This window comes from Ailuropoda melanoleuca, chromosome 5 (assembly GCF_002007445.2).
Source record: "Ailuropoda melanoleuca isolate Jingjing chromosome 5, ASM200744v2, whole genome shotgun sequence".
NCBI classification, from domain to species: domain Eukaryota; kingdom Metazoa; phylum Chordata; class Mammalia; order Carnivora; family Ursidae; genus Ailuropoda; species Ailuropoda melanoleuca.
The window spans coordinates 114,559,528-114,580,045 of record NC_048222.1 but is presented as its reverse complement, the minus strand read 5'-3'; the positions used below and the strand labels follow the sequence as shown (position 1 = coordinate 114,580,045).

Sequence of the window (20,518 nt, the reverse complement as noted above, 5' to 3'; positions counted from 1 at the left end):
TCAGGCACTGCCTAGGAGGCAGTGATGATGGACCTAAGCCTCGGGCTGGCTCCCCAGAGCAGCACGAGTGACTTCCTCGGTCCCCAAAGCAGTGTATACAGGTTGGGTGACTTTTGCCTCTTCTAGAAGTGGTAGCAAAACATCCACTTAAATTCTTTCATTTGTATCATTCCTTCAAGTAACGTAATTTGGTACCCCCCAAAACAAGACAAAACAAAACAAAACTGTGAGTGCTACCTGCCATCAAAGAAGAAGAACTTCCCCCGTCCATTCTTCTCTCCGTGAACAAAGTTCCCCTCGAATCTGTCCGTGGAGGAGTAGGTGACGGCGCAGAACCCGTGTGGTAATCCATCATCATCCAGGTGCCCTGGAGAAAGGGAACCACAAGGCAAACCTTAACATCTTCAACCCTCCCACCGACGGGTCCATGCTCAGACCCTGCCAGCAAGTTCCCTGACCAGCCAAAGGGCCCCCTCCCTGCCTTGGGGGAGAGTGACTGAGTGCCAAGGGTTCTCTGCCTGCATCGGCAGTACCAACTTGTCTGTTATGTACACTCTGTGAACGGATGGGGGCCACAGTACAGGGACTTAAACACATTTCAGACTAGGAACTAAAAATGAGCTTGCATTTTACTGGGGACTAAAAGTTATTACCAATAATAACATCTGCATGTTTCAATTGACCAAGTACTTCCCTCCATGGCCCTGCTCATAGTTGAAATTAATGTCCCCAAGACTCTCTTGCTTAACTGAAATGTGATTGAGATAGCAACATTTTATAGTCTATTGTAAGGTACTTTGTCTTTGCAGTAAGTTATTTAGTTGTAGAACTCAGTACACAGTATGATTTTCTGTATCATTATATAGCATGATGTGGAGGACTGCTAGCCAGGTGACTTTTGAAAACCTTACTGCCTGCTCTGTTATACTCACACAACAAGGGACACAGCCACGTCTCCCTTATTTATATTTATACACCTTACCTTGTACTAACACGTGAACTCACAGTCCTTCTAAGCCTGAATTTAAGCTTAACCTTGAACTGACTGCTTTACTTTACGTCTTTCAGCTTTGAATGTTTAGTAATAACCTTGTCGTATACCCTCTACCACTACGTTCAGAGGGTTTGTGCTTTAAACGCAGCTAGAAGTATCCATATGGCCATTTCAACAGTGATTTTGAAATCAGCAGCTGTTATTATACTGTGATCTTTAAATTGCGTGTTCTTCCTGGGTCACAGACTGGTATATTCCAATATTTATGCTTACAGTCAATATTTAGGTTTTTATTATTATCTACACATTTCATAAAACCCAGAAGTCACCTCATGGGTATCTCCCCGATTGCTCTAGTGAGCTAATTTTATGGAGGTGGGTGAAAATGACGGCAGTAATTAATCTCCTGGCTTTTTCCTGGGTTAACAACCTGGGTCATGGATGAAAAAGGTATGAAAGCATTAACACGGTGTGTAATGCAGGGACATTAAACACTTAAATGGGGCTTCCAGATGGCTCACAGACATAAAAGAAAACACAAACCATATCACCACAATGAATGCTTTAGTCTCCTAAAATGGTTTCTTCTAACATGATAAAAAAAATCATCCCTTAGAAGAGAGGTTAAGTAAGCGTTATTATGAGGAACAAAAGAGCTCTTTACTTGTGTTATTGATTACATAAACATAAAATAACAATGAACAAATACACTGTTTTATTGCTACACCTCACTGTATAGAATGAATTACCTAGAATATTACAATAAAACACAACTACTTAAATCACAATCGATATGGTTCCTTTCCTCTTAACACAAATTTTTTTCTACAAAGGGCCAGGAAATTAATGGTTAGAAAGCAAGTAGGCCATAATTGTTTTCTTCTCACTCAAAAACTAACTATACACGGCATATTCAATGATACTTGTGTCATATGAAATAATCTGGACAATTATTTTCCAAATATGTACTGGTTACATTTTTCTCATTGAAATAAATTAAATACACTTTTTTTTCTTTTTTTCTTTTCATTAAAAAGCTGGCTTTTATGAAATGTTGGGATTAACATTTCTATGAACTTAGCATTCTACTTATGATTTAGGTATAAATATCAGAATAATCATTTTAGCCTTATATTGAAGTGTTCGCTAATTAGTTGAAAGTGTTTTCCTCACAGAAAACAGTTCACACATTTCAGACTTTAAAAAGTTAATGTTGGATGAAAGTTTTTATTGTACTTTAAAGATTTTTTTTAAATTTATTTTTTATTTTTTATTTATTCGAAAGAGATAGAGACAGCCAGCGAGAGAGGGAACACAAGCAGGGGGAGAGGGAGAGGAAGAAGCAGGCTCATAGCAGAGGAGCCTGACGTGGGGCTCGATCCCAGAACACCGGGATCACGCCCTGAGCCGAAGGCAGATGCTTAACCGCTGTGCCACCCAGGCGCCCCTTATTGTACTTTAGACCAAGAGAGCTATTACGGTAAATGTGAACACGAAGGGGGGAAAAATCCAGTGTAAACATTTCATTTCCACCTTCCCTCATTTACAACAGTCCTGTCCTATGTCTGAATAAAACATTGCAGGGGCATCCCCAGCAGTGGAAAATTAGAATGTAAAGTGTCACAGAACATGCGAAAAGCACTTGAGGGACAGTACTGATCCCAACTGAGATGAAAGCAAAAACCTCAACCCCATTCCATGAAGGGTGCTTATGTCAACATGTCTTTCAGCAGGCCAGTGAAGAGTCCACCCGTCACCTTCTTAGTCTCTAGGTGAGAGAGCGACAGAGAACGTGAGCCATTTCTTGGGGGACACCATGAGTTTGGAAAGATGAGGACGTGTGGGATTTCCCTCTCCCTCTATCAGTCCACAGCACGCCCCTCTTGTTGGCTTGTTTGGTTTGTTTCCCTCTCATCTTTCCAAAAGGAGGACGATGCTATCAATTAACAGGATCAATTAAAAAGAGCTAGAAATTAAGGGCTGTGATCATTCGAGCATTGCACCCTGAATATTTAATAGCCTGCAGTGGTTTTCCTAGCAGTAGAACCTTGTATCTGAAACAAACAAAACCGTAACAACAACAGAGAGACTTTCCAAAGAAAGCAATGTAGGGGAGAGGAGAGTAGGTTGTTACGCCCCTCACACCTCCTTTCAACGTGTGCTTCTATAGTCCATCTTCTGGTGCAGCTCTTACTCAAACACACCATTTGGATGACAGCATCATGGAATAGTGGTCTGGTCAGTATTAGTCACTTAATACTGCTGCTATACAGACAAGAACAAAGTCTGCATACCTATTAGGCATCTGGCAACGGATGACGTCCTTTCCTGTTATCTCAAGTAAACCTCACAGCGAGCCCCCACATTCCAAGCTTATTTCCTCATCTGAGGAAGCCCACGCCTTGCACCCAAGAAACACATTCGCCACTCTGAACGTGCTAATGAATACTGAAAGCCCCTTCCCCAATCTTTTCTTTTTCTCTCCAGATAAGGGCAAATTAGCAGCATGCCCTTTCTTCCCTGCTGCTGGTGGAAGAAGGTATCGCTAAGGAGGGAGGTATCCTGAGGACCCAGGAAGAGACGTGGAGGAAGCCTTTGGAATGAAGACAGTTCTCCAAAAACCACCAGGATCTCCAACAGCAGGTCCTGTTGGCAAATTCCTATCCCTTCCAAGGGTTACCTAACTCAAAGAGAAACACTGGTCCTCCTCGCTCTGACTGAGATCAATTTGTAAAAAGCTCCAAGTCAGCCAACAGCCTTCTGGGCCAGTTCCCACTAAACAGAGGTTCAACACCAGACTCAAACAACAGGAAAATTCACTTGAATGGCTGTTCTGTGTTGACAATGGTGTCACAGCTCATGTGCCGTAGATGTGCCCCCAGTGTGATTTTAAATATTTAGAGGTTAGAGAAGGAAAAAAAATGTAAACAGTCTCACACATTTAGTTTTTCACTTTGTCCTAAAGATCATTATCTACTGAACAGATAGAGAGTTAAAATTTCCCCCTCGAGTCCCCTCTGAGATTTTTTCTGAACCTGATGAGAGCCAGGCCTGTATCCTGGGCAGTGACCGTCCCTCTCCGCACAGGAAATTCCCTCTGGGTCAGACACCCGGTGGCTGACTGCCTCAGGCTTACCTACGGGAGATGTGAGAGAGAGAGAGAGAGAGAGAGAGAGAGAGAGAGAGAGAGAGAGAGAGAGTGTGTGTGTGTGTGTGTGTGTGTGTGTTTTTCCTTCAGAACACGAGATCCTTACATACATTGTGGGTTTTGTAAAATAGGGCTGCTTAAAAAAAGTAATAATAATAAAAGGCAAACTGATTCTGTTTAGTGCAAAGAACATGCCCTCACGATGTTGCATTTACACTGGTTGTTAAAAAGTACTTCGATTTTTGAGAGTAATTCTTTGTAAGAGCTCAATTATTAGTTGTAAGGGTCATAATTTTAGTGCGTGGCCCACAGGGAGGGGGTGCTACCGGTGCACTTAGCATGCATTTTTCCTAAGTACAGGGCACGCGCCAGCCTTGTTAGAGACAGGCAGGATAAGCTATTAGGGGGACTTAAAAATATTTGTAATATTTTGAGGAGCTTGGGGCAATGGAACACTGATTTGCTTGTTTTCATTCTGGCTCCTTACTTCCAGAAATTCTGGTATTTCCTTTTTTTGAGTATTTTCCTCAGTGTCTCCTATATTTTTCCAAGCCTTTCCAGTTTCCTGCTTAACCACATTATCTGGATTATTTCAAAGAACCTTCTAGGTGTTCCCTTATCCTGCTCACCATTGCTGGTTCATCTTCCCAGAGCGAGCTCTGATCCTGTCATTCCCATCTCTAAAATGCCCCTGTGGCCTCCCAGTGCTTTCAGCACACAAGCCACAGTTTCGGCCTGTGACACCGCCTCTTTCCCGGTCTTATCCTCCACTTTTCTCCCGGGTCCTCTGTTCTGGCAGAACCAAACGGTTACCCTCTGAATGTGCCTACCTAACGACAAGGTGCCAACCTCTGCGTTCACTCACTGAGGCCCCCTCTCAACTAGAATGAAATCCATGCCACCCTTCTGGGAAATCTCCCTCCATCTCCCTCCCCAAGATAGAAGTAATTTTTACTTCCTCTCAACCACCATAATTCATCTGTTTGGATACGATAAACGTATTTAAAATTATATTAGGGACCACATTGTATTCACCTTTGTTATCTATGGGTAGATAAAGAAATAAATCTAGTAATAAACACCACTTCCTACTGAACCAATGAGCCTGGAAGAGTTTTTAAAAAACCACAGCAGGATCTCAGGTGGCTTTCTCCGGCCCTCTGAGGCCCAGGGCTTGCTGTCTTCCCAAAGGAGCGGAGCCAGCACGAGTAAACAGCTCCTCCCTCCAGCACCCACCTCCCCTCGGGATTCACCCACTCCAAGCCTAGAACTTCACCCGGCTGCCTACGGCTCCACTCTGACAGAAAATCAACATTTAAACTCTAGTCCTGCAAAGACCAATTTCTTCCCCAGGATAAACTACTCAGGAGGAAGAAAAAGAGGAAAAAGAATGTCTGTTGGAGAGGCTGTAAGCTAAATTCTCTTTCCCCAAATACATTTTTCTGAAAGTCACTGAACTCAGTCAACACCAAGCTCTCGAGTGATAAAGACTGATACTGACATAATGCTTAACTGTTGCTTCCAAACTCAGTTACCTAGTATTTCATATATTTGGCTCACTAAAAATTAAAAAAAAAAAAAAAAAAAGGAAAAATGTAGCGAGACAGTCTGCTATGGTGGAGTGAGGATCTGGAGTCTAAGCCTGTCTCCTACCTCGCTGAGTGTCCCTGGATTTGTTCTTAACTCTTCTGTGCCTCAGTTCCCTCCCCTGTAAAATTAGGATAATATTAGTGCCCACCTCATAAGACTGAGTGGATAGTGTGTGGAACATTTAGTACAGAGTCTGAACACGGTAAGAACTAAACAATTAGAGCATTATAATTGTTCATAATTATGGCTCTGTTTATGGAGAGAGGTAGGTGATACTTCAGCACTAAGATATTCAGACCAGCCTTTCACCAGTCTCCCATGCACGTGTTCGATGATAAGCAAAGCCTGTTACAGATGGCACTAAAAAGGCCAACAATGGCTGGAGAAAAGCCCACCGGTACAGTTCACTTCCTGTACACACACACATGCTCGAGATTCTGAGTTTGAGCCCTAGATCCTTCTAAGGACTCTAGAAGATTCTGTGCCACTCTGTTTACTGTTAGGTACAACTGAGTAACCACGTGTCCTGGATTGCCCCAAACATTCAAGGCTTAAACTAGTTGTGCCAGCATGAGTATTAACAGTGACCCTCCTCACTCAAGCATATTCTTGGTTTGGGACAGTAACATATACCGTTTGTCCTATATAACAGATTCTTCCTTGTTTGTAAAGGAAGAAAAGAACTCTCCAGTGGACAACCTCAAAAACAACAGATACATTTCTAAAGCTGCTTGTTCACATTCTGCAAGGAATCCAGGGATCACGGACAACCGGGCCTTATGTTTCTAAACAGCTTCAAAAAGGAAATCAGTTTAACCCGGGGAGCGCTGCCTGTGATCAAGGGTTTGCATTAAATTTTTACAAATAAAAGTAAACTTTGAAGAATGAGAATGAGCTCTAACAATTTGAAAAGAGCACATTTATCTTTCATAACACGAAGGCACAAGAAGTCAAGAATTTAAATTAAATGAAAGCTTCCAAAGGACCCTCTCAATCACTGTCTTTGGGGTCCCCATAAGCCCCCAACATTGAATTTGATATTAGATAAATACTTCTGTGAATTCACAACATTGTGAAATTAAAACAATCACCACCAACACACTTTGAAGCTGGATAGAGAAAATAAGTTTTCACAATGACATCAGGATGGATAGCTTCCAGAGAATTCAGAATTATTATTATACTTAATTATCACCGTAAGACCTTGAGATCACTGCAAAAGGAGTCAATTATGTTTTATGAAAACATAAAAATTGATTTCTTCTCCCAATGTAGCAATAACTATATATCCTTATGCATTTGTACAGTGTTGCTACTTTATTTTTCTTTACCTTTTATAACAACTTGTTTATACAAATTAGATAGAAACCAGATTCAACCAAAAGCTTAACATTATTTACTTGGACGCTTGGTTTAAAATATTCTGGAATAATACCACACAACATTGCAAAACATCACGACGTACTGTCTGGGGTGGAATCAAATAAGTAAACACGCTAAAGAGTATTTTCCAGTATTCGCTGTTACAAAATCATAACATCTCCTGATACAAACAACTAGATTGTATAACGTCCCCACCTCGCTTTTTAGAACTAGCGAAAAAAGAGGTGGAGAAACTCAGCAAAACAAAGTGGCGAGAAAAGTCGGGGGAGGGGCGCTAGAAGAGAAGGGGCGGAGAAACACGACACCGAGGCGGTGATATCACCCACAGCCAACGGCATGGAATTCAGAAAGTTAAGTGTCACCCAGCAATTTCGGTCAGGGCTTGCGGCGCGCCTGCACAGCGTGGCGGCGGCGGCACCCGAGCTCGGAAGCGGGAAGGGGGAGGGGCGGTTTCCCTGAGTTCGCTCGGGGGCAGCAGAGGGGAGGGCCACCGCCTCCCGGTCGGCGTGCATTCAAGCCCCGGGTCGGGAGCGTGGTTCGTTGCCCTGCAATGATTTCATCTCTTCGAAAGAGCTGCCGCCGCGGCCGCGGCTGCCACGTGCCTGGTTCGGCCCCGTGCGCTGCGCCGGGGGACGGACCCGGCCGCGTCCGCGGTCACCGCAGGTCGCAGCGGCGAGCGGAAGGAAAGGGCTGGCAGCCGGAGAGGGGCTTGGGTTGCCAAAACTGGGCGGGGGGGGATCGCTCCGCCGAGACTGCCGGTCTCGGGGGGCTGTCCTCCCGCGCACCCCCACCTTCCATCCCCGAAAGGGGGAGGCCAGAGTGCGGGGCAGGTTCGCAACTCCGAGGGCGGATGCAGGCGGTGGCCCGGCGGGCCGGAGCTGCCGTACCCTCCCGGGGGCCCTGGCCCGGAGGAACCCCGTTCCCGGCCTGCGCCCCGCCGCGCAGTGCGCGCTCCCGGCGGCGTGGCAGTGGCCGCCCGGCCCGTACCCGAGCCAGGCAGCGGGCCACCCGCGTAGGGGACAGTGGCGGCCGCGGGGCCCGGCACCGCGCCGGTCGCAGCCCGCCACTCCTTCCGCGTTCCAAGCCCTCGGCGCCTCCTCCCCCAGCCCCAGAGAAACGCTGTACCTTCCACCGCCTCCTCCACCATCTCGTCGTCGCTATCCATGGCGGCTGGGGACCGTGCCCAGCTCGGGGCCGCGCGGCTGCCTCCCGTCCGTCCGGGTGCTCCCGGCGGCTGAGCGAGCGCTGGGGCTGAACCCTGCGAGTTTGGAGGAGGAGGAGGAAGAGGAGGGGCAGTCGGGACTGGCTCGCACTGCCTCCCCCTACAGCCCTTTCAATTCCTTGGTCTTAAGCTGCTGCGGCAGCAGCCGTCCCCTCCTCCCTTCGCCCGCTGGCCCCTCGCCTCCGAGGCTCCGGGGTGCCGCCGTGGCCGCCGCCGCCGCTGCAACTTTCTCCCGTAATTCCCCCTCTTTGTTATCGAGCAGATGATCCGCTGACATCACCCAGCGCCGGTGCGCTCCCTCCCTCGCTGATTGACAGTTCCCTGTCCCTTCCCAGAAGTAAGGCTCCTTAAAACGAAAGGCGCTCCCGGTCCGCGCTGACTCTGCGCCCCAGCCAGCCGGCCCCCGGGCCCATCAGGGTTTATCTTTTGCTTCTGCTCGGCTTGGTGCGCTCCGAGCGCGCCACGCGGTCCTGTGCACCGGGCTTCTCGCGGGTATTTGGGACCGCCGGGTTACTGCCCTCGGGGGGCTCAGAACTCCCGACCTCCAGCTGTGCCGGGGCAACTTGGAAGTCCGCCGTGCAGAGCCCTCCAGCCCCGCCTCGGGACAGCCTCCGAAGAGCAAGGGAAGCCAAGGCGGCGTTTCTGACGCTCCAGCACCTCAACTTCCTCTCGCCCTCGCCCCCACTTCACCCCGTTTGCCACCCGGAGCTGCACGAGTGCAGCACGCAGGGGAGCGCAGGTGTCCCTGCGTCGCCGCATCACATCCGTGAGCAGGTTTCCCGGACTCAAGGGGGTGACATCCAGCCCTGATTCCGCCGGACTGGGGCTCCCACCCCAGCACGCCGAGTCCCCACCCTCCTCGGGACTGTCAGGCGGCTCGGGTGATTCAGAAATTCAGCAAATCCAAATGGCAGCGAGTTCGTTATCAGGCAGGAAACAAGCCACACGGAAGGCCCGGCAGGTTCCTCCTCGCGGTTGCGGTAACGGAAAAGGAGCCACCGAGTGGAGCTAACGAGGAAGGACCCTCCGTCTGGCGCGCCTCCTTCTCGCGCCTTCCGCCCTGGACGTGTGATACCCCAGCTGTCTCCCTGTTCCTCCGAGTGCCAACCACTCCATAGATTCGGGCTCTTCAAGTGCAGAAAATCACGGGGCACCCAGTTCCCGGCCCAGCCACTTAGAGTCATTATGGCATTGCCTCTTACAGGTGGCGGTAAAGGGCGGCTGTAAATAGCTGGTTAAATGGATGCAAATGTACACAATGTACCGTGGAATTACAGGGTGCTGCTCTGGGCGTCTGCCAGGAACAGCTACTGCACGGCAGGAGGGGACAGGAGCTTGCAAAGAAAAGTTGTTCCATTTTGTTTTCTGAACAACGAATGAGACTTTGGGGATTTCAGAGTACTTCCAGCACCCGGGCGACCACGCCTTGTTTTTGGCTTTGTGCTGAAATGCTAGATATTTTTATCGAGTATTGTGAGTTTCTTCCTAAATTCAGTTTTCTCCTTGTGAAAAAAAAAGAACAATGTTAGGGACACTTGTCCCATACACTGCCAGGAATTTCAATCCCTTTTGACTGTTTTAGAAACAGAGGGAAGGGCCCTGAAACAGGAGTTAGGACACTTTGGGGGGGGCCTGGGAGGCCCCCCATCCCCTTGCCAGCCTGAATTCCTCCTGCAGGAGATAAGAGGCTTAGGCTACTCTGGCATAAGGCTGCCCAGGCTTAGGATAGACTCTGAGATCCCCAGCTGAGGCTAAACCACTCAGAGGACCCTTGGCTTAGGTTAGACCACTCAGAGGTCTGCTGACTTAGGTTCGACAACTTTGAGTTCCTCCTGCTGAGGCTCTATGGGTATAAGGTCCCTCCAGCTTAGTCTAGTCTGCCAGCCTAGGCTTGACCACTCTGAGCCCCCACCTCAACCCCCACCCCCCGCCCCGGCTGAAGCTAGATGACTCTGAGGTCCCTGGCTTAGACTACACCTCTCTGAAGTCTTCTGGCTTAAGTTTAACCTCCTTAAAGTCCTCCACTGCAGATACTCGGGCTATAAAGCTACACAGAGGTGTTTTTGTGGTGGAAGATGAAAGAGCCACTTCAGGTTATGTCATTGTCAAACATGGACCACAGCAAGAGGGGTTTATTTCTGATTTTCTTAAAAAAAAAAAAAAAATCTATCAGGTACTGAACTTGGCCACTCACTGGTTTTGAGTTGTATATTTGTTCTCATTTCCCCTTTTTAAACATATCATTTCCTCTATTATATGGATGCACAAAAACACACCAGATACTCATCTTCTTCCCCACTTTCCAGTTTACCAAGGGGCAAAAAAAAAAAAAAAATGCTGAAAGCTAATGGAAGCAAAAATAATTTATTCCTTTACCCAAAGGGAGGTAAAGCAGGGGAAGGGTGGGTTGGAAGAAATCGCCGCTCACAATACACAGGTGGGACCCCAGATGCTAAGGTTATGGGGGGGTGGGCATGTGAGGCTGTGGGGAGGAATCATGTCCCAAGTGTCCTGCCCTTAACTTTAGGTTCAGAGGAGGATGTACAACTGTCCCCTGGTGCTGTGAGGTCTTCCCCCCACTGTCCAGTGCTCACTTTCCACCTGCTTCTTTTTTTTTTTTTAAGATTTTTTTGTTTATTTGACAGAGATAGAGGCAGCCAGCGAGAGAGGGAACACAAGCAGGGGGAGTGGGAGAGGAAGAAGCAGGCTCATAGCAGAGGAGCCTGATGCGGGGCTCAATCCCATAACGCCAGGATCATGCCCTGAGCCGAAGGCAGACGCTTAACTGCTGTGCCACCCAGGCGCCCCTCCACCTGCTACTTTGAAAGCACCTGGAAGCCTGTACACGGCCCCCCTCACTGAAGCAGGCCTCCTCTGGACTGCAGGGTGGGGGTGGGAAGCACCAGGGCCTTCCTGTCAGAATGGGCAGTAAGGAGTGAAAGGTCCCTGAGAACCTTCCTCAGATTTGCACACAAGGCAGCCAGCAGTGGCGGGGACACAGCCACAGATCCCTTCCCCTACCATTCATCCCTGCTTGCTCTGGGCCCCAAGTTTAGGCAAAATTGTTTTTATGGTTCCCTTAAGACACATTTACATTTTTACAAGTCATTCCGTGTATGTTTTCGATCATCTTCTCTAGCCTGATTCTTATCTGTAGCTCCAGAACCCAATACAGTGCCTGGAACAGAGTGATGGGTAAGCATTGTCCGTGATGATTTTGTAGAGAGGAATAGCGTGTTTTACATAAACAGTGCCGAGTATCACAGCCTGGATCCTCTCCCTGTGTTTTGGCAAAGTGCTTTGTTTTAGCTCAAGCCCGAAGAGTGATTTTGAGTTGTTCTACTTTCCCACATCTACTGGCCCCAAATCTGCTTCCATTGCATTCTTTCCCACAGTTTCCTTCATTGAGAGCTCATTTCATAACCCTCTTTGCCCTTGGCTCCCCGCCATCCTCCTCTGTCGTACTCTGTCCCCACCAGTGTGGTCATGGGCTAGAAAATCAATCAGGCTCTTAATCAGCATGTGCAGCGGCAGCAGCACGGCCCAGCTCCTAACTCAGCAGATCCAGGAGCACAGCCGCAGGGAGCCCCACCGGGAGGAGGGGACCGCACAGGACCTCGGACAGCCAGGGCCGCGGTGGGATCGCCTCCATGCTCACACCAAGACGTGACTTTTCTGAGCTGCTCGGTCTTGCTTCCTTTGCATCCAAGGATAGACCCTTCTCTTCACACTCAGCTTGGGAAACGTAAGTCCCTCTTCCACTGCAGCGAGCAGTTACAATACTGAGTTATCGTCTTCATTTTCCTGCCCATGTCTTTCCCCCAGAGAAGGCTGGGGCTTACTTCTAAGACTCATAGCACTCTTGCGATCAATATAATTTTAGAGTTATCTTGTATTTTATGCACCTTCCTACATTTCGGGGCGACAATTCTGTCAATTCATCACTATGCACTAACTGAATTGTGAAAAACCTAGTGGATGGGGAGCTCATGCTGGCCAGTGACCCCGAGCTAGTGACTCTGAGAGAACTGATCCTTCGTCCTGCCCTGCTGGGGTAGGTCTGGAGGGGCCCCTGGTGGTCTTCTGAGCCTCCGCCATCCTGGGAGGCAGGAACGTCTCAGGTGTCCTGGTGGAACCGTGGCTGATATCCTGGCTTGGCTTTGGTTATTTGCTTACACTGCCAACAGGGAGACAAGAGCAGAACGGGTGAAGGAACTCTTAAATAATCATCAGGTCTTAATTTGGCACTACTCACCCCTCACCAAGATTTTTTCCCACCAAGTTCGCCAATTTGATTGAATTTTCACCCCATTTGTTTTGCATCCTTCAAGAACTAACCAGGCAACTGGGCAATTAAGCTCTCTGAACCTTAGTTGTTCCATCTGTAAGTGGGCTCTAAAAATTGTTTTCCTGGGAAAAGTTAAATAGAGCGTGAAGAGCCCCAGGGACATGCACAGAAAAGGGAAAGGGGAAGAAGCCAGGGCAACTTTAACAGACTGAATATTCAAGACTGAAGTCATCTCCACTTAAGGGGGTGAGAGAGAGACCTTTAGCTTAGTCTAGGAAGAGAGACCTGGGCCTTTCAGGAGAATCAAGGTGCTTGGATCCTGAATTCCTGAGTCACTAATCAAGTGGCTGTGTTAGTGACTACTGCAGAAGCTGGAGGGAGGGGCAGGGAGAGGAGCAGCGAGAAGGAGAAGGGTGTGGGGGAGGAGATGTGCATGAAAGGCAAGCATTTACAGCATGTGGTCCGCAGCAAAGAGCAACCAGGAACATCAAGGGCACCGAATAAAGGTCCGGGAAGCAAAGGAAGAGATGGCGGAAATTCATCCTGCTGGAAATAGACATGACTGCAGTCATGAAGAGGACTCCCGAATTCAGGGTGACCTGATTTGATGATGGCAACAGGAAGTGCAGGAGAGGGTAGAATAACCTGACCTGAGGAAGTGAACTGCCTAAGAGGGAAGACATCGTAGTTGCTATGGTATTGAAATACCTCGCATCACATTTAGCTTCATTTTTTCCCTCTTGCTTGATTCTTGTTCTTGCAACATGTTAATGTCATTGCAGTATATCCAGTAAACTAAATTTAGATCTTCTGGGGCATGGGGGAAGGGAAGAGGCAGCCCAGATCTCCCTATTTGGGTCCACGCTGGGCAAATTTTCTTCCTCTGCAGTGTGCCTGGTTCTTTTGATCCTTGCGTGGTGGGATATGAGAATCCTTGCCGGGCTTGGGTCTGGGGAAGCTGCCGAGTGACATAAGTTTAAAAAAAAAAAAAAAACAGAAGAAGAAAAAGAAAAGTGGGAAACAATTTTCAAAAAGGCACCTGCTTTAGAAATTACTTCAGAAAAATCAATAGGATGTCGAAATTTGAAAAACACAACTACCATCAAAACCAAATGTATTTTCCTAAGTGTTATTTGATTTTATTGCTTTAAAAATTATTTTACTTGGCTATAATTAAGACTTTTAGGTCCTGCCATCACTCATATGCAAACGCTACCATGGCAGGGGGTGGGTATGTTGTATACTCTGTTGACATTACTGTATACTGAGTGAATAAAAGGGTATTTCCAGCTGACTTATTTACCACAAATGACACCACATTGATCAAGGCCCCGATCTTGCCCTTCCTCAAATGGATTCACATTAATCAGACCTCAGAGACTGATGTATATACCCAAATGATGACCAACAGACCAGAATATTCACATCACGGCAAGCAGTCTTCCTTTGTAAATAAATATACTTGAGAAGACAAATTCCATCCAAATGTTTGCTTAGTTAGCCTAAAGTTAGAGTAAATGAGGTTAGTTGTGTGGTCCCAGAGAAAAATACTCCTGACACGATGCCCTGAACTTATGAGGCTGCCCACCCACCCCACTCATCCCTGCTTAGAAGGCCCTGCCAGCCTCTGAGACTTTGGGCTTCTCTCCTGCATGCTCTAGTCTCTTCAAACCGGTTTCTCCGCACAGCATCCTATACAGCCAACTAGGCAGATTCACACTTTTAAAGTCATACTCACATTCTATTTCTACCTTCCTGATATCACAGTCAAGTCACTTTGATGGGGATTTGGGGTATCGCCAAATTCCTCAGTCACAAATTTAGTCACTGTCTTGGTTTACTCCCTCTGAATCCTAGTCAAATCCCTTGTGTATGCCAATTTTGCCAGTCTAACTTTCTGAGGGCCACATGGTCTTAGAGAAACACCCCATTTTTGCTACACGGGCCACCAACAGCAGCCTAACCTTGCTTAGGTTCCCCTGCATTTTGGATAAGGAGATCAGGCTTGTTAAATCCATATATTCTGGGCTGTTGTAGAGTCATCCATGTTTTCTTGGGTATCCAGCCTAAGGTTCGTTCCCCTCCTCTGCACAAGAACAGGGAGGTTGGCCTTTTGACTTAGGCTGTGAAATTTCATCTTGAGGGTGCAGGTGCCATCCTCTAGAATGTAGACGGAGAGCGAAGTGTCCTCCTCATAGTCCAAACAGGACTCCAACTTTGAACCAGTTATCCAGGAATGAAAATATTCACAAGGCCTTGTCAACTCAAGTCACCAAACCAGGACAAGTGGATGAAGGGTTTGGGATCCCTGGCATCAAAACGACACCTTTGACCCATAAGCAGCCCATACACAGAGAAGCATCACGCTAAGCCTTTCCTTTCCTTTCCTTTTTTTTTTTTTTTTAAAGATTTTATTTATTTATTTAACAGAGATAGAGACAGCCAGTGAGAGAGAGAACACAAGCAGGGGGAGTGGGAGAGGAAGAAGCAGGCTCATAGCGGAGGAGCCTGATGTGGGGCTCGATCCCATAACACCGGGATCACGCCCTGAGCTGAAGGCAGACGCTTAACGACTGTGCCACCCAGGCGCCCCAAGCCTTTCCTTTTCTGAATGCACTTGGCAGGAAACCGGTCTTTTTTGCATGTAGAGTGTCGTTTCAGGTCATTTAAGGTCCTATTGATCCTCCTTGCTGAGTCCATAGCTCAATTCCCAGGAAAGGAGGCTGTGGCCAATCTTTTGGAATATCTTTCAGCCAAATTTAAAGAGCCCAGCTCCCAAGCCCCTGTCCTCAAGATAGAGGAAGACGGGGAAGGGTCCTGTGGCAGGCCTTGCTTTGTCTCCAGAGAGAACAATCCTAGCTGAGCAGCCTGGGTGTGGGCTCATGTCTTCTATAAACCCTGAGCATCTCTTCCCAACCTGATGTCTGGTCAGTGCCTCAAGTCTGGGCTGAGCCTGGCTCCCCATTAGAGCGGGCAGCCTTGTTACTGCTCAGCTGGGAACGTGGGGCACCTCCCCCATATAGCCTGGGCTCTCCCTCTCTGCACCGGCTTCCCCTGTAATTCTCTACCCATTTGGCATGGCCAAATGGTGGTGAGTTGAAGCAGGCTGGGTTCATTCTCAGTTGTATATAAGAGAGAGGGGCAAGTCAATTTTCTTTTCCCTTCTGCCAGTCCTGTATAAGATTTGGGCATTTTGCAATTAACTTTCCTATTTCAAAATGGTCCCTCTGAAAATGCTTATTGAAAGTTTTCAGATTATACAGTGGATTCATCTTATTTATAGGCTCATTTTCATCCAAGGGCCATTTCTCTTATTACCATTCTCTCCTAGTTTTTGGAGAGCTTTATCTTGAGTAAAGAGTAATTTGGTATCTATGACCTCATTTGTATCTGAGAGTAACCTCCAAGACCACGATGGTTCAAAGACTTGCCCAGGATCCCACAGCAAAAACAGGGCCAACTGGGGCTCAAACCAAGGCCCACGTGGCCTTCAACCATACCACACATCTCAGTGCAGAGCATGAGATCCTTTGAAGGGTGGGCACGGGAGGGCAGTAGAGAAGGCAGACGGCAACAGCAAGTAGAGACAGTCTACTGTGTCCCAGGAGCTTGATCCTGATGATTTCATTTAATTCTGAAAATGGTCTTGCTAAGGGTTATCTCCAATTATAAATGAGGAAATCTGAAGGCAGTGGTAGTGGGCTTGGGAGCCATGACTGCCCATACCATGAAAATGCACAGAGAGGAAAGGGAAATAACCAGACTGTGGTGGAGAAGCAATTCTAGAGGAGGGCGGAGTAGAGGACAAGTTCAGGGGAAGAAGCTTCACATCAGATTTCATGATCTCATCCAGCTGGCTGTACGGGGGCACATACCCGTCTAACCTCGGAGGGCAGAGGAATTCATCTCTGGAAGTACGCTCTTGCGGGGGAGTCTCAGGTGATCTTCTCTTATTTGAGATGACTCTCACTTTTTTTTTTTTTAAGAGTTTATTTGAGAGAGAGGGAGAAAGAGTGAGTGAGAGGGCATGAGTGGGGAAAGGGCAGAAGGAGAGGGGAAAGCAGGCTCCCCGCTGAGCAGAAAGCCTGATATGGGTCTGGGTCCCAGGATCCTGGGATCATGACCTGAGCCGAAGGCAGCCGCGTCACCAACTGAGCCACCCAGGTGAACTGACTCTCACTTTTTAAAGATGACATATTGCTCGGCCCAATTTGTTCAGTTTTTCTGGCTATAGAGGCTGAGGTGGAGCTCAGACACTGGGTCCGCTGCGGCTGCATCAGGCCTCACGGGCCAGGCACAGTGCTGGGTGTGTGGGTGTGCGGAGATGTGCGCAGGCTTATTACCAGGTGTCGTCTGCCATTGACTGACCCAAACAAGCCCACCGGAGCAGGTGACTGGGTATGGCCATCTTGGGGGTAATTTGTATCTGACAGATGATTTTTTGAACTGTCGGCACAGAAAAGGACAGAAACATGCTTTTTGGAGAACTTCATTGTATTAAAAAAATCCGATCTTGCTCTGTAATTTTATTTTATTTTTTTTTAAATGATTTTATTTATTTATTTATTTGACAGAGATTGAGACAGCCAGCGAGAGAGGGAACACAAGCAGGGGGAGTGGGAGAGAGGAAGAAGCAGGCTCATAGCGGAAGAGCCCGATGTGGGGCTCGATCCCATAACGCCGGGATCACGCCCTGAGCCGAAGGCAGACGCCTAACCGCTGTGCCACCCAGGCGCCCCTGCTCTGTAATTTTAAACCATCATTTACTATGTATTACGATTTGACATTTTTTTCATACTTTCATTCAAGATAGATTTGTGGACAGTATTTCTAAAATTAATGATAAAAATGTAAAAACCCTGTAACCTAAGAATTATGCCACGTATAAGTAAGCGTCATATGCTTTTGAGAATAGTAGATAATAGATTTCACCGCACAGCATCTAAATACATAAACCAAAATGTTAACAGTGGTTATCTCAGTGATGCAATCTCAAGTGATTTAATTTTTTCTTTTTGCTCATTTAAGAAAGTTTTTTTAATAATAACTTATTAACTTATATAATTAGAAAAGGGTGTTTTTTTTTTTTTAATCCTACCAGCTGGAGGCAAGTTTCTTTACTTTTCTAGGTCTTATTTTTTCTATGTGTAATATGGAAATTCTAATAATTTCCATTGGTGAGTGCAGTTGTGAGGATTAATCAATGTACTGTAGGCAAAAGCACTTAAAGAGTTCCAGGCATAGGGTAAGTGGATGGTTGCTGAAGGCCACCACCATCCCGACTGTCTCGGTATTAGTGAAAGCTTCTGCTTTTGCCTTCTCAGGCAGTAGGGGCGTGGCCTTTCAAGCCAGATGACAGAAGCCACGCGCCTGCTTCAAGCCTTCCGGTGCTGCCCTTGTACTCAGGACCAGATCCAACCAGCTCACCCTGGCTGCAAGGCCCTACAGGATTTGATTTCTCACCACCTCTGCAGCCAGTTCTCACATTACCCTCCCTCCTTCTCAGTTGCCCCACTCCAGCCACACTGACCCTTTTGTTCATGGAATAAAATCAAGTTCTGGCCAACCTTAGGACCTTTGCACTCCCTGTTCCCTTTGCCTGGAATTCTCTTCCCTATATCTGTTCATAGCTGCCTTTTGGTCTCAGTGTAAAAGCCCCTTCTCAGGGAGGCCTTCTCTGACCATCCAACCAAAAGTAGCTTACCGGCCCACTTCTCCTGTTCGATACTTCCCTGGGCTTAATTTTCATCAAAGCATTTGTCACTACTTTACATGTTCTTACTTATTTGTTTTATTCTGTTACCTAGTGTCAGTTTCCCCGTAAACCTCGTTTGTTTTGTCAGAGGTTTCGCTGGAACAGGAGAGCAGAGTCTAGCATATCATAGGTGCTCGATAGATGGTAGCTGGATGTTTTAATTAAACAGATGATCCTTGTCAAATGAATGAACGATTTAACCACCACCTCCCACCACCTTCCCCTTAGAAGGCTGGTATTTTCCAAAAGAGGATGAAGGCAATCAAATCGCTTTAATTCTACACCTCTCTCCCAGTTAGACGATGATAGAATCAAAACTGTCTGTTTCTCAGGGTCCCCCACATGTGGCCAGATTCGTAGCTTTCTATCCCAGATTGAGACTTAAAAAAAGAAAATAGGCTGCCCAGATTTGAAAAGAGAATGCTTGTATGCTTTAACTCTGATACATGAGGCTGGACAGGCAGTCCCCACTCTACAAAGAGGTCGTGTTCCCAACATTTCTTTGTGTATGTTGTTTGTTTCTAACACAGAATGCATTTTTCACTGGAAACAATGTTCCCAGACTAGCCCACAAAAGCCTATTTAACCCACAATGCTCAGTAGAAAAAAGCATGTTGAAATTCTAGGAAACAAAACGAGGAAAATGAATGCGAAGTGCAATTTAAATGTTTATCTTGAATAGGAGTGCTTGAGGAAAAGCAGCTTCCCACAAAGGAGGATGAGGCTCGGGCCAGGGGTGTGGTAGTTTCGGAGAGCAGAGCCCACGCCCTGCTGCCACCGCCCCACAGGGCTGAGGGGCTGCTGCAGTGCACTGCGCAAGAGCTGCCCCGCCTGTCAGGAGGGCTGGGGCATGGGCAGGTCTGAGCCTGTCCGAAGGAACATTCCTGCAGGTCTGCATGCAACAGAGGGCACACGGGGGCCGACGCCAACGCTTTCACCCATCCAACCCGAGTGGCTAGACTCAACATGTGAGAATCATTCTGTAAAACGGAGACCCGAGTATGTAATAATCAGTGACTTGGGAGCTTTCTCGGGGAGTTTCTGCTTGAGTTATCTAAGTATAAACATAATACAACTTAAAAAATCATAGGTTCAGTTTTGGTTTCATCATTGAAAATCATAGACATTCCCACTAGGTAACTTCAGCCATTTTCCCCCTTGTAGCTGATCTTTCTGCCACTACCTTGAGGCCAAAGCTTTTAACACCTGAAATTCAGGCCTCACAAAGAGGAGGGGGTGGGGGAGTCTCCTTATAAGGGGGGTCTAAAATTTCTCGTGTGATTTTGAATAGGAAAGTATGCTGGTTGGGAAAGACCCATTAACAACTGAAACAACTCCAGTCAACCCTCATTTTGGAAGCTTGTAGAGAGGATCTCCTCGTAGAATTGATAAAGCAGGAGGCAAAGAAATTTAACACATGGTTGGTCAGTTACCATTTCCAGAAAGAGGACGTCACCATTGCTGTGCTGTGTATCAATGTAAACGAATTCTTAAAGGTCGTTTAAAAGCAATGTGATAAATAGTTATACTTGTAGCACTGACGAATGTAAATTTAGAGGGCGAATATAAAAGAAGGTTAACATTTCCAACTACATGTTCTATATGGAATTTTTAATGCTTAGTCAGGAGAAGAATGTGCTCTGGAAAATGGTTAGGTGATTCCGTAAAGGGCTATTGCGATGATAAAGCCACTAACGGTGAAGATGTTAGGGAAGGGTATAAATAAAATTGTCTCATGAAATATGAGATTGCAAATAGCAATATTTCTTATATAATGTGTAATTTAAATATATATGCAACCAAATGAATATCTTTTTAAAAAAAGATTTTATTTATTCATTTGAGAGAGAGAGAGAGCACGAGCAGGGGGTAGGTGCAGAGGGGGAGGGAGAAGCAGACTCCCCGCTGAGCAGGGAGCCCGATATGGGGCTCGATCCCAGGACCGAGATCATGACCTGAGCCAAAAGCAGACACGTAAGTGACTGAGCCACCCAGGCACCCCCCTTCCCAAATTAATATCTTAAATATTATAGACATTTGCCTCTTTCATCTACAGCCCTAATAGTTTGTATATCCAACTGGGCAAATTCAGGGGGAAAAAAATCTCATGGGAAAAATAAGGATCACATTCTATATGT

The 20,518-nt window shown here is 46.9% G+C and overlaps 1 protein-coding gene and 1 long non-coding RNA gene across 2 annotated transcripts in view; one reads left to right on the top strand and one right to left on the bottom strand.

Annotated features, from left to right (window-relative positions):
• SETD7 (SET domain containing 7, histone lysine methyltransferase) overlaps positions 1 to 9,306 on the bottom strand; it is a 47,348-nt gene extending 38,042 nt beyond the window's left edge. The window contains exons 1-2 of the mRNA XM_011220883.3: positions 8,241 to 9,306; positions 238 to 367 (exon numbers count right to left, since the gene is read on the bottom strand). Coding sequence (XP_011219185.1) covers positions 238 to 367; positions 8,241 to 8,280 — 170 coding nt within the window. The 5' untranslated portion in view covers positions 8,281 to 9,306. The remainder of the gene's footprint in view (positions 1 to 237; positions 368 to 8,240) is intronic.
• Positions 9,307 to 11,503: 2,197 nt separating this feature from the next.
• LOC117802426 overlaps positions 11,504 to 20,518 on the top strand; it is a 59,589-nt gene continuing 50,574 nt past the window's right edge. The window contains exon 1 of the long non-coding RNA XR_004625832.1: positions 11,504 to 12,082. This is a non-coding gene — a long non-coding RNA (uncharacterized LOC117802426). The remainder of the gene's footprint in view (positions 12,083 to 20,518) is intronic.